The 13,648-nt window shown below is 42.2% G+C and overlaps 1 protein-coding gene across 1 annotated transcript in view; it reads left to right on the top strand.

Annotated features, from left to right (window-relative positions):
- Positions 1–13,648, top strand: part of LOC309560469 (uncharacterized protein) — a gene marked incomplete at its 3' end in the record, with an annotated part of 238,627 nt that overhangs the window by 106,115 nt on the left and 118,864 nt on the right. The window contains exons 11-13 of the mRNA XM_082264102.1: positions 1,896–2,767; positions 2,853–3,125; positions 13,285–13,511. Coding sequence (XP_082120228.1) covers positions 1,896–2,767; positions 2,853–3,125; positions 13,285–13,511 — 1,372 coding nt within the window. The remainder of the gene's footprint in view (positions 1–1,895; positions 2,768–2,852; positions 3,126–13,284; positions 13,512–13,648) is intronic.

Below are 13,648 nucleotides of genomic sequence, written 5' to 3'. Positions count from 1 at the left end.
GGGACTACCGGAGGACCTCAGTGTCTCTCATCCCCTTTTTTCCAAACTTAAGTGTTGTCTTCTACCCACCTTACCTCCATGCCTCATTTTTTATACGCCAACCTTATACATTAAAATTCTATCCACTCTCCAGGGAAACCAGGAGCATTGTGGTGATATATAGCAGTTTGGGGTTTGTTACACACCCCAGGACCCCATCCATCCCCAAGAGGTGTTATCCGTATATTTGAGGTAATATTGGAAATCCAGTCTAAATAGGGCATTATATAACACATGCCCGCCTTAAACCAACACTTCCCCCTTCTTTAGACCAACAGGCACAGGATCCAGTAACAAGCCTGGAGGGCACAGGACCTGAAAACTCCCCCCCACCTATTTATGGGCATAGATATTCCTGAAGTCTAGGTACACAAACAGAAAAGACGATGTTTAATTGTTGTTTTGATATATTTCTCACAATAAGTCACTAATTTTTTGCATTTTTCTTCACATTTCACTTTATAGAATATGGTGATGTTTTTCCTTGATAAAGGCAATATATGCCGAAACGCGTCGGAACCCTAGTTCTACAACCAGGAATCACCATCTAATAAGTAAAATGGTTCATAAACTGTCAATTGTGTAATATGCATTATCCATACAACCAATGTTGTTGTTTTGATTTTTTTCTTTGCTTTTCATACCTATATGTTAATCTTTTAATAAAATGAATAATAATCACCTTTGCCTACAAAATCCCACTTTTTTTGGCTTGAGTTACCAAACTCCTTTTTGATTATTACAGGGATGATGGCAACACATTTATTCTAGCTTTTATATCTCTAAAAAACCACCCCCAACTTTATCAGGATGGTGAATCATCCACTCCTCACCTCTTAGAGATATAAGTTGACCCTTCATTTACTTTACTTTTTCTCCTTATATTGGAGTACTATACCTTGTGGCTCCATTGCTTTTGGGTAAAGCCCATACACACAGGAGCACTCTTTCCTTTATTTTTATAAATAGAGGAAACTACTTTGTAGCAATTACAAGCACCACAATGGGGGACCTGGTCGGAACAGAATGGGATGACCTAATGACAGGAATCCATACAAAATTTCAAACCAACGAACAACTAGATTCTGACACCCTAGCACTGTTCGCAACCTTAAAGAGAACTCTTGAAAAAAAGTCTGCATTGTACTGGCATGTTAAAACATTTCAGAGATAAATCGATGAAAAGATCAACCCCATTGGTCTAAGGGTTCAAATTTTTCCATCGATAGAAAATATCTCAGCCACACTTAAAAGAGACTAAGAAGACATTCTTAATGAGTGCTCTGCCAATCTCATGCGTCTTCTCCAAGAGGAGTACAGACGCCAGATTAAAACACTTGAAGATGACACCAAAATACTATACACCAGACTCACACCCCTAAAAACTGGTCCACTTTACAGTGACCAAGAAACAAAATTAAAACAACACTTGGAAGATTACAGTAACAATATACTACGTAATAAAGAGAAAAAATACTGGAGAGATAAAAACGCCTTCATACAAGGCAGAGCGTACAGATGGAACAATAACAGGAAGACACGACCTAGACAGAACCAAGGTAATAAAAACTCTAATCCTTATTCGTCCGACTCATCATCCTTTTCAAATGCCTCTGGCACAGAGGAATCAGGCGCCAGAAGACGGGGACCATTTCAGAAAGATCAGCACAGGGATCAACCTAATAAATCAAAAAAGAGTAAGGACCCTAATCCTGACAATCCACAAGAGGGCACCTCAGACGCCACAAGCCAGGAAGAAGCTGAAGACACCAGTACCGCGGTTAGAAATCATGACATCTTTACGAGACTAAGGAGGAGAGAGCAAGAATCTACAACTAAGGGTAAAACTTTTTTAGTCAAGGGCAAAACACCCCCGAAACAACCAACAGAAAATTAAACATCGAAGAAAAAACTTCTGGGATGTCTATCATTAACCTTTCCCAGTACACCTTAACGGAGGAAGAGAAGGAAGTCCTCTCTCTAGGCCTATCCTTCTGCCCCAATCAAAAGATAGACAAATTCGAAACCATCAAAGATTTGAACCTTTTTGCCCGTAAACTATTATTTAAATGTCTTTACGACAAAAAAAACACCCAACAAACATCACCAGCTTCCCTGTCAGCTGCTGAATACAGAGCTATTAGGGACTTAAACCTCCTCCTAGAGGAAGGAGGATTAGAAGACCTGGATGATCTTTGGGAAGGAAACTCATCAGAGGACGAAGATACCAGAGAAGCAACACCTAGCCAACCTGAACCCTTCAAAAAGAAATCACATAAATTTCCATCTTTAAATCAAAACCCTGCTATAGCACTCTTTATCAAACAGACCACTAAAGATATCGAAAAAATGAAGGATGACCAACGCCTTAGCAACTTAACCCTTGGACAACGGAAAGCTCTAAAAAACCTCAAATCCAACGATGATATTGTTATCAAACCATCTGATAAAGGGGGCAACGTTGTAGTTATGGACAAACAACAATACAAAGCAATGTGCCAGAAAATATTAGATAACACGGCATGCTACAAAAAAATTTCACCCGTTTTGATCAACAGATACAATGAAGAATTCTATCTCAAAGTAGATAGAGCTCTCAACGAGGGAGTGATCTCCAAAACATTATGGGAATTTATCCGCATAGCCCACCCCCGCACACCTACCCTATATGCACTCCCCAAAGTGCACAAGAATCTGGAAGATCCCCCGGGCCGACCGATCGTGTCAGGTAATGGTAACATCACCGAGGCAGTCAGTCAAGTAATTGACACAAACTTAAAGTTGTGCCCCATCATACGCAAACTTATATTTAGGTATGTGGGAGCAGGAGTTTTTGGCATCTGAAAGTAACGCACATCTTTGCAAGTACATCTCGCTTTGGCAGAGATACATAGATGACTTGTTCATCGTATGGAACGGTCGGGAAATCCTCATCAAGGAATGTTTAAACAAGATGAATAATAACACCTACAATTTATATTTCACCAGCTCACACAGCACCCAGGAGGTTACCTTCTTGGACACCACAATAATAAAGGACACAGATGGCCAACTCTACACGAAATTATTTAGAAAAACCACCGCCGGTAACACCATACTACATGCGGAGAGTTTCCATCCGATTCCTCTTAAACTATCCATCCCTTACAGTCAATTTTTACGTATAAAACGAAACAGTACTAAGTATGAAGACTTTCAAAAAGACGCGGATGCTCTTACGACACGCCTACTGAAGAGAGGCTACACAAAATCTTGCCTGAAACGGGCATTTAACTGGTCAGAACGCTGGACCGACAAGATTTACTGTACAAACCCTCAAACCAACGTGAACAACAGAATGCAGATGAGACGAGAATAATTCTCACCTTCTCGAACCAACACCAACAAGTGAGAAAAATACTTGAAAAAAATTGGTCCATACTAAGAGAAGATGACCTCCTTAAGACCTTGGTGTCACCCAAACCTCTCGTAACCTATAGGAAAGCGGGCTCTATCCACAATTCACTGGTACACAGCGAATTCAAAGAGTGCTACCATAAAGACCCCTGCAAACAGAAAGGCACCTTCCCCTGTGGAAGCTGCATGCAGTGTCAAGTCATACCCAGAAGTGTCTCAAAAATTCTCCCCAACGGGGAAATTTTTGAGCCAATGCACTTCGCAAACTGTCGAACTAAAGGGGTGGTATATATGATGAACTGCCAGTGTGGAGCCTTCTATATAGGTAAAACACGGCAAGAGTTTGGCCGTCGGGTCAACAAGCATGTCCAAACCATGTCCATGGGTAATTTTCATCTCCCCCTTGGGAGACATATGACCCAAACGCATGGCAATAAAATGCCTAAAATCTCTTTTTTTGCATTAGACAGAGTCCATATCCCCCCTCGCGGGGGAAATTGGAACAAAATTTTATTACAACGAGAAATGCGGTGGATCCAACATCTGCATGCCACCTCCTTTCCAGGACTAAATGAAAATGAGAGCTACCGGCCATTCCTGGAAGGCTTCTCATCTGGAAAAACTGACTAAAAAACCCTTATTCTTTCATATTTTTACCTTTTATTCTTTATCAGCCTTCTCATCCTGCTTCACCCTTCCCGCATTCCACATATTGCGCGGAATTCAAAACCCTTTTCCTTTTCTTTGGGTCAAAATCCATCCTCATCCTGCTCCGTACCATATCCTTTTTTCCCCCATTGCCTTTTAGTGCTTAATTGCTCTTCACTACCTAGGAGGATTCTCCTTTATCAGTGTAACTTGCTTTGCTGACTTTGAATAAATAATTGAATAATTCCTTAATACATGTATACATGTTTTAATGTTATTGTGTCCTAGAGTTTCAGTGATTCTTAGACCCATCCTTGTGGGAGGAAGATCAGGTCCCAAATGTCCATCCAGTCCCTTGTACCCGGCACGGAAAGCCCCTCTGCTCTCCAAAGGGGGGGGCCCTATTAGGAGTCAATGCAAGATCAGATGCTTTCGCATCCACCCAGCACACGCGGGGACAGTCTGGCTCCAACCCCCGTGTCGGCGGCATCTGGATATGTGTAAACCGCGTCATTTCACTGACAGGCTGCGCGCGCAGCCTGTGGCACGCTCGCAATACGTGCGGCCGCAGTCTATGACTTAACATCGGCGTCGCCCGGCGCTCTATTGCGCATGCGTGACTCACATATAAAGACAGCCGGGGATCCATAGGACTTCACTCTGCTCCAACCAGCGAGGAGCGAACGTCCGGAGCCAGCGGTCTGCACTTGCCATAGACACTCCAGCCTCCTACTGCCCCTTCAGGACAACAAAGTAATCCATGCTACAGCGCCATCTGTTGGCCAATTTTAATACTTTTTTTTACATACCAAAACTAGACACTTCTTTTTCCTTCCTGTCAGACAGAGACTTTTGAATCTGTGGCAAAGGACAATCATTCTATAAAAGTAAGTTGCGGCACAGCGCCACCTGCTGGCCAATTCTGATATCATCCATACTACATTTAAATTATGTTTTTTTTTTTTTTGCCAGACAGAGATTCAGCGATCCTGTATCCTCGGAAGAGGGTCAGCCCTTCCTACTGATCTCAGAATCTGTCAATCCAAGGATCCCCTTTTAAATTTCCAGTAAGCCAACATACTCATAACTTTTTTCTGTTATCTTATTATTATAAACCGTCCAAAACCTCCCCCCCCCTATTTTTATTTAACCACTTAAGCCCCGGAAGATTTTACCCCCATTCCGACCAGGGGGTATTTTGCGATTCGGCACTGTGTGACTTTAACGGACAATTGCGCGGTCGTGCGACGCTGTACCTAAACGAATTTGGCGTCCTTTTTTTCCCACAAACAGAGCTTTCTTTTGGTGGTATTTGATCACCTGTGCGATTTTTTGATCATGCGCTATAAACAAAAAAAAGCGTCAATTTTGCAAAAATAGCAATATTTTTCACATTTTCTTATATGAAATTCCCCCCCAAAAAAATGTAAAAATCAAATTTTTTTAACATTTTCGGCCAATTTGTTTTATGCTACATATGTTTGGTAAAAAAAATCGCAAAAAGCGTATTTTGATTGGTTTGCGCAAAAGTTATCGCGTTTACTAACAAAGGGAAAGATTTTTGTCATTTTTGTTGTTTTTTTTTTTAACGCGTAATGGCGGCGATCTGCGATTTTTTTTGCGGTACTGCGACATTGGGGCGGACAGATCGGACCCTTGACTGACATTTTTGACACTTTTGGGGTTACCAGTGACATTTCTACAGTAATCAGTGCTATATATATACACTGTTACTGTAAAAATACACTGGTAGTGAAGGGGTTAACTTTATTTGGGAGGGAGGGGCTGTGTGTGTCCCTAGGGGCGTGCTTTCTACTGTGATTGGCTGTGGCTTCAGCTGTAAGGACACTGATCAACGGATCTACATAGTAGATCCATATGATCAGTGTCTTTGCAGCGAGGAGAATGACAGGCAGCTTGTTTACACAAGCTGCCTGATATTCTCCCTCTCCCCCGCCGATCGCCGAGTGACCGGCGGACATCGGGTCCGCTGGTCATGCGCGCGGGGGGGTCCGTGACCACGCGGGAGCGGGAGCGCGCCTCCGGGGGCGCGCGCTCGCTCCCTAGACCCTCACAAGCAAACAACGTAGCCCTACGTTAGTTTGCCTGTGAGGGGCTGACCGCCGACGTAGATAGTCGTGCGGCGGTCGGCAAGTGGTTAATTCAACACAGGATTATAGGCTTACACCTTTGGGACTACCGGAGGACCTCAGTGTCTCTCATCCCCTTTTTTCCAAACGTAAGTGTTGTCTTCTACCCACCTTACCTCCATGCCTCATTTTTTATACGCCAACCTTATACATTAAAATTCTATCCACTCTCCAGGGAAACCAGGAGCATTGTGGTGATATATAGCAGTTTGGGGTTTGTTACACACCCCAGGACCCCATCCATCCCCAAGAGGTGTTATCCGTATATTTGAGGTAATATTGGAAATCCAGTCTAAATAGGGCATTATATAACACATGCCCGCCTTAAACCAACACTTCCCCCTTCTTTAGACCAACAGGCACAGGATCCAGTAACAAGCCTGGAGGGCACAGGACCTGAAAACTCCCCCCCACCTATTTATGGGCATAGATATTCCTGAAGTCTAGGTACACAAACAGAAAAGACGATGTTTAATTGTTGTTTTGATATATTTCTCACAATAAGTCACTAATTTTTTGCATTTTTCTTCACATTTCACTTTATAGAATATGGTGATGTTTTTCCTTGATAAAGGCAATATATGCCGAAACGCGTCGGAACCCTAGTTCTACAACCAGGAATCACCATCTAATAAGTAAAATGGTTCATAAACTGTCAATTGTGTAATATGCATTACCCATACAACCAATTTTGTTGTTTTGATTCTTTCTTTGCTTTTCATACCTATATCTTAATCTTTTAATAAAATGAATAATAATCACCTTTGCCTACAAAATCCCACTTTTTTTGGCTTGAGGAACCAAACTTCTTTTTGATTATTACAGGGATGATGGCAACACATTTATTCTAGCTTTTATATCTCTAAAAAACCACCCCCGAACACTGCAATCTGTCACTCCCTGTCACTTAGGAGATCCGCCCGCTCTGTTTACACAGGCGGGCAGATCTCCAAACTAGATTCCCCGACGATCGGGGAAGAGCAGCGGCGATCGCCGCTGCTCCTCCCCTGGCGCGACTCCCGCTGTGACTGAAAACAGCGGGAGCGCGCCACCTACAGGGGGAGGAGTCCAGCGACGTAGTACTACGTCGCTGGACGATAACGAACCACTTTGCTGCAGTACGGTCAACGTGACCGGTCGGCAAGTGGTTAAACAACAAAAAAATAAATAATAATAAAATAACAGTAACATAAACAAAAGCTAGATGTCCCTAACAGCAGTACACCAACTCAGGGACATTACCACTTGTCCCACAGACCTTACAGGTCTAACACTACCTGGTCCCTCTCATTGGACCACCCCCAACCAGAGGACACCATACCAACGATGGTTCCCCACTTGTATCACACCAACATATTTTTAACCCCATCCAAGGGGTCCCAACAACCATCTCCATACCTACCCCTCCAACCGCTTACCCTATCTCAGGGAGGGAGAGCAGGACATTCATCCAATGGCTCCCCACTCCGACTGTTACTGTACCACCCCTTCCTGTAGTCTTTTCTTCTATGCTCCTCCCCATCACCCTGTGTACTCCACCAATAACGTAAGTACGACTCCCACCTCTCTCTTTTGTACGTTAACTCTATGCTGTCTGGTTCCCCTTCTACCCTGTCAAGCCAGCCCTACACATCATTCGTTCCTCCTAGCTCCGGGCCTTCCTTGAAGCACAAAGAAGCGTGTATGTAATATAGCACAGCACTGGTGAACTGTTTATGGCAAGAGTATGTTACATTGGATGGATTGGACTTGTTATATTCACTGGAGGACTGTATGAGAAATTGAGAAATTGATTATGAGTTAGTGGTGTATAATTTTGTTATTAAGAGGTGGAGACAGAGCTCTGTATTAATGATTGAAAAATAACCATAATTACCCATACATGTTGCTACAGTCAACACTTTGACACCTATACTGCTCCATCAGCACTTTATTGTTCAGAGTTTCAGTCTACAGATTGAGTCATTTCATGGAAGGCAATGAAAACAGCTGATTATTCATTGTGACTGGGGCATATTTGTACACTGAGAGTACTTTGCACCTGATAGGAAAGATCATCCCAGTTTAGGTGATCTGAGTTTAGGTTAGTTGACTGTAGATGATAAGAGTTTATAGAGTCAGGTAAGCAAGGCATTTTTATAGAGGAAGGTTAGGCAAGGCATGTTTTTACATTGTTAAAGAGATAAATGTCACATAAATTATAGTATAGTCTTTTGTAGCCTCCTTTGTATACTTTGGGCCGCGTGTCCGTTTACACCCAAATGTCATCTGATCCAATTCAGCAGACAGATTCAGACGGATGGGGAACGGATCTGCTGTCCGTCTTTTTTTAGTGGATAGGGTTGGATCAGATGTCGCTGCTCCATAGAGGGCAATGGATGGTCTGACTGGCTCTGCCTAAAAAAACTGACACGGGGACCTGATCAGTCTACCCTTGTGAAAGGGGCCTTAGTTATTCCTTTGTGACTTTATAGTCACTAAGACATGCTGTAGCTGACTCCAAGTGCAAGAATTCTGAGATGCCAAAATGTTGTACGTATATCTATTTGTGCATTTTTTAGACTGTCACTAGTGATGGGCTCCATGTTCGACTTGAACGTACGTTCAACTTGAACATTGGGTTTTTGTGTGTTTGCCAAACACATAAAAACCCGGGGCGATCACCGGTTGACGAACTTCCCTTACCGCCCCTTCTGACGTCATGTGATGTCACGTAACATCAGAAGGGGCGGTGCGACCCGGTGACGTAGCCGGGTGGCCCCACCTCTTGCCTATATAAGAACTGTCAAAGCACAGATCAGGCAAATAGTGGGACACCTCCCAAGAGGCGGAGCTTTTTCAGATTTTTCCTATTTTTCGGGTCCGGCGGGTGTCATGATTGACAATGGATTTACATAAAGGGACGCTTTTTTTTTTTTTTAATAAAGGACTTGTCAAAATCTGTTTCTTGTGTTTTTTACTTTTTTGGTGAATGGGTAGAGGTTCTATGTACACAATACTCATTCACATGGGGGGTGGGCTGGATCAGGGGTCTTCTTGTGAAAGGGGGCTTCCAGACCAACCACAGCCCCCGATTGCCCTTGTCCCCATCAAATTGGCCCAAAGCACCCACCCCCCAGCCCCAAAGCACCCACCCCCCCCATGTTGAGGGCATGTTGCTTGGTATGGTTTAGGAGGGGGGGACGAGCGAGCGCTGCCAGGCTGCATGCTTGGATAAGAGTCTGGTATGTATTTTTTTTGGGGGGGGGAGCCTACGCCGTTTTTTTTTTTTTTTTAATTTTGGCTTGGGGTTTCCCTTAAAAAATTATACCAGATCAAGGTCCATACCAGTCCCTTTGGATCTGGTATGGACTGAGGGGGGGGGGGGGGGATCTTATGCCATTTTTAATTTTTTTTTTTTATTTGCATTCCCAGGAGTCGGCATTACATTACAGCCAAGCATTTTCTTCCCACAGCTGTTCTTTGAGAAACTGGCCTCCAAACTGAGACAATTTATTTGGGACTGGAAAAAACCCAGAATATCACTAACCAATCTGTACAACTCATAAAAAGGCAGGTAGTGTAGGCCTCCCAAATGCGCAGAACTACTACTATGCAGCCATTTTTAGTCAAGCTTGTTACTGGTTTTCCTCCCAGGAAGACAACCTGTGTAATCAGATAGAAAGATCATGACTACAGGTCATGATCTTCCTGCACTAGCGATTGCAGACAGTATAAACCACAATGTAGCAACGCCTCAGTTTCTGACTATAATTGCAACTGTTAAAGCATGGTCCCTGCTACTCAAATGGAATTTTAATGATGACCCATGTGTAAAAATCCAAACCCCATTAGCTGCATATGATTTCTTGATACCAGGGATATCAACTCTTCACTGGAAAAATAAAAAAAAACCTTCATTACTTAATCGATCCCATACACAATCTACGTACAATGGACACATTCACCTTGTACCAAATAAATTCATACAGGAAGCTAAACGATATACCTTCTTTGTCTATTCCTAAAAAGCTATGGAATTACTTACTTAATAGGAATGATCCTCAATGCAAAGGTATTTCTTTGTTCTACAAATTTTATAACCAACATCCCACATACCGCAAAACTCCAAATATGCTCAAGTAGGAAACAGAACTGCAACACTCCTTCTCCATTACTCAATGTCTAGCAGCATTTAAAACCAATAGCTTCAGCCTGTGTAGACCACTGGGATAACGCCCAAAAAATTCTTCATAGATACAATCCCATGACACTGAAAAGACTTCACACTATAGACTGTGACCTTTCTCCCCTATGCTGGCGTGAATGTCAGGAGATTGGTAACCTAATCCATGTATTCTGGAGCTGCCCAGTGATTCAGCCATTGTGGGACAAGGTTTCGTCCCTTGTCTCGGAAGTAATAGGGAAGAAGTGTGTACTTACTCCTGTTTTAGCGCTTTTGAGTATAGGTATGGATGATTACCCACCCCATATTAGGACTAGGGATGATCGAACGGTTCGGGACGACCATCGGTTCGACCCGTACATTGGCTGTTCGAGGTTCGGCCAAATTTCGAACTTTTTGCTGAAAAAGTTCGGAATTCGGCAACCAGAACCGACCAAAATGCAATGGGATAGGAAATGGGCTTTAAAAGCCCGTGATTGGAACAGAACCATTAGTAAAAGCCAATTGAGGGGGCAGGAGAATGCTAGGAATGTGATTGGAGTGACTAGGGGGTCCATAGGCCAATCATTAGTGAATACACCCCCAGTATATGAGATAGCCCCGCCAAATTCCTAGCATTGTAATACAGGGACATGGAAGAGAGTGGAAGCAGTTCTGTTACTTTTGCTTCAAAAGTGTCATTTAGCATTTATTAGTGTGAGGAAAGGGATATCTAGTGTAGTTAGGGTGCTATTTTCTACTTTAGTTAGATGCAAAAATGTAGTTTCTGTAGGGAAAGTGTTAAGTACCAGAGTGACCGTAATGTAGTGTAGGTTGAACTGACTCTGACTGCTATGGCAGGGTGACCAAACCCTTCCATGTCAGGGTGACCGCTATAGAGAAAACATTGTTTCTCTTAGGTCACTTACAGAGCAGGGATATGGCTTCTTGCCTGTCAGCCTGCTTTTTGGCTGCAGGCGTATATAGGGATTTTTTGAGGACAAGTTTTGAGTCAGGCATGACATCTGAACTTGTGTTTTGGGGATATATATACACACCCATGTATGTATATATACACCTGCACATATATAGGTGTGAAAGGAGCAGAACACTATACTTGCGCTAATTAAATAATTAACACCAATATGTCTCCGCTCCTATCACACCTATATATGTGTAAGTTTAAAATACATATAAGTGTGTGTGTATATATACCCCTATACAGAAGTTCAGATGTTTTGCCTGCCTCCAAAAAAATGCCCAAAAAAACGCCTTCGCCGAAAAAAAAAAACGCCCAGGTGTGTTATTGCAGGGTTTTTTTGGGGCATTTTTTTGAGTTCTTTGGAGGCAGGCATGACATCTGAACTTCTGTATAGGGATATATATACACACACACTTATATGTATATATACCCATACACATATATAGGTGTGAAAGTAACAGAACACTATACTTGCGCTAATGAAATAATTAACACCAATATGTCTCCGCTCCTATCACACCTATATATGTGTAAGTGTAAAATACATATAAGTGTGTGTGTATATATACCCCTATACAGAAGTTCAGATGTTTTGCATGCCTCCAAAGACCCCCAAAAAATGCCCAAAAAAATGCCTGCGACAACAAAAAAAAACGCCCAGGTCTGTTATTGCAGGGTTTTTTGGGGGATTTCTCTCCCCCAACATCCTTGGTTTCTAAGTTATTATAGCCAACAGATGTAATTTCATATTGTATTGTAAATATACATATAGATGTAAATTCTCAAGGGCCCAGAGGAATTGCCTAACTGGGCGGCGGTAAGGGATAGGGAGGCAGGTTGTGGCAAAATCTGCTATCCCTCACTTTAACTTTAACTGAGATGTCTGCTCAAAGTTTGTGCCTATTGGGGTGACAGACACCTCACTAGTTATCCTATCGCTTGCAAGGTTTCAACTCAATATCTTGGTGGTTGTGTATGCTGCTTCTTCCTCTGACCAAGATTAGATACCATATAAGGTCTTGTCCAACGATTTTCGTTAATAGCCAAGCAATATGTACTTGCTGTATGTGCTGTATTTTTCTTAAATAATTAATAAAAATGTATTGTTAAAAAAATAAATTACATTTTTTTTCTTTATAAATGCCCCCCCCCCCCCCAATGCACTATATTTAAAAGAATTTTTAATTTTTATTGTTTCACTTTAAACATCATTAAAATCACTGCTCCTTTAGAAACAATAATTAAAAAAAAATGTTTCTCCATACACTTTTTATGGCAATAACTTGCATATAAGCCTTTAAAATTAGGACTTTTGATTTTTCATGTTTGTGTCCCATAGACTTTAATAGAGTTTGCATGTTTGCTACAAATTTTTCCCTGTTCCAGATGTTCTGGTCCGAACCGAACAGGTGGGTGTTCAGCCCATTCCTAATTGTCACACAGAACTTTACTTCAGCATAGGGCTTTTCTGAGTAATATTATGTAAGCTTTCAGGGACGTGTAGAACAGGGTTAGGGAGCAAGCATGCACCAGCGCTCCCAGAGCAAGCGACTTGCTAGTGGGGGCACTAGTCAAGGGGGAGGAGCGCCAGCGGGGGACCTGAGAAGAGTAATATTATGTGGATTTAGTCAGTGAGCTTGAGAAGACTTTGGGTGAATTGTTCCGGGTACACAATAGTTATGATAGAGATGAAATGGTTGCTTAAAACTCCATCTCTTTCATGCTGATTTACTCCTGAATACATGAAAAGTTTATTTAATAAATTTAGGCTTTGCATCATATTTTAAAATCTGCAGGATTAATAATGATTAGTATAGCTTTACAATCTTTTATGCATTAAGCCTGTAACTGAACCAAACTTCAACACGCCCTACCTGTCCTCATATCATAGTTGGAATGCTACCAAGCTACTCCTCATTAATGAAAACAGCAGTTCATGGTTAGTAGACAGTACAGAGAGAATATTGTCAGGATGGCGGTGGATATCACCACAACACTTCTCCTCACTTCTGCGGTCACTCTCCTGATTTACCTTCTTAAATGGTGGATGAATGTAAAGAAGAAAGACTTGCCACCAGGGCCCATCCCTCTGCCATTTCTGGGGAATATTCTACAGATTAGTACCAGTGAAATGCCACAGTCTCTGCTGAAGGTAAGATTAATTATTATGCTGGATAATCTAAAAAACAATCCACTCTTCTTTTAAGAGTGGAAAAATACAACCTAAAGTGCTACCTTTTCCAGTCTATGATTTACATGTATACCAAAATGATGGTGAAAACTATAAGA

The sequence above is a fragment of the Pelophylax lessonae genome (genome assembly GCF_965119305.1).
Source record: "Pelophylax lessonae genome assembly, chromosome: 7".
Taxonomy (NCBI): domain Eukaryota; kingdom Metazoa; phylum Chordata; class Amphibia; order Anura; family Ranidae; genus Pelophylax; species Pelophylax lessonae.
This window is presented reverse-complemented; position numbering and strand designations above follow the sequence as displayed.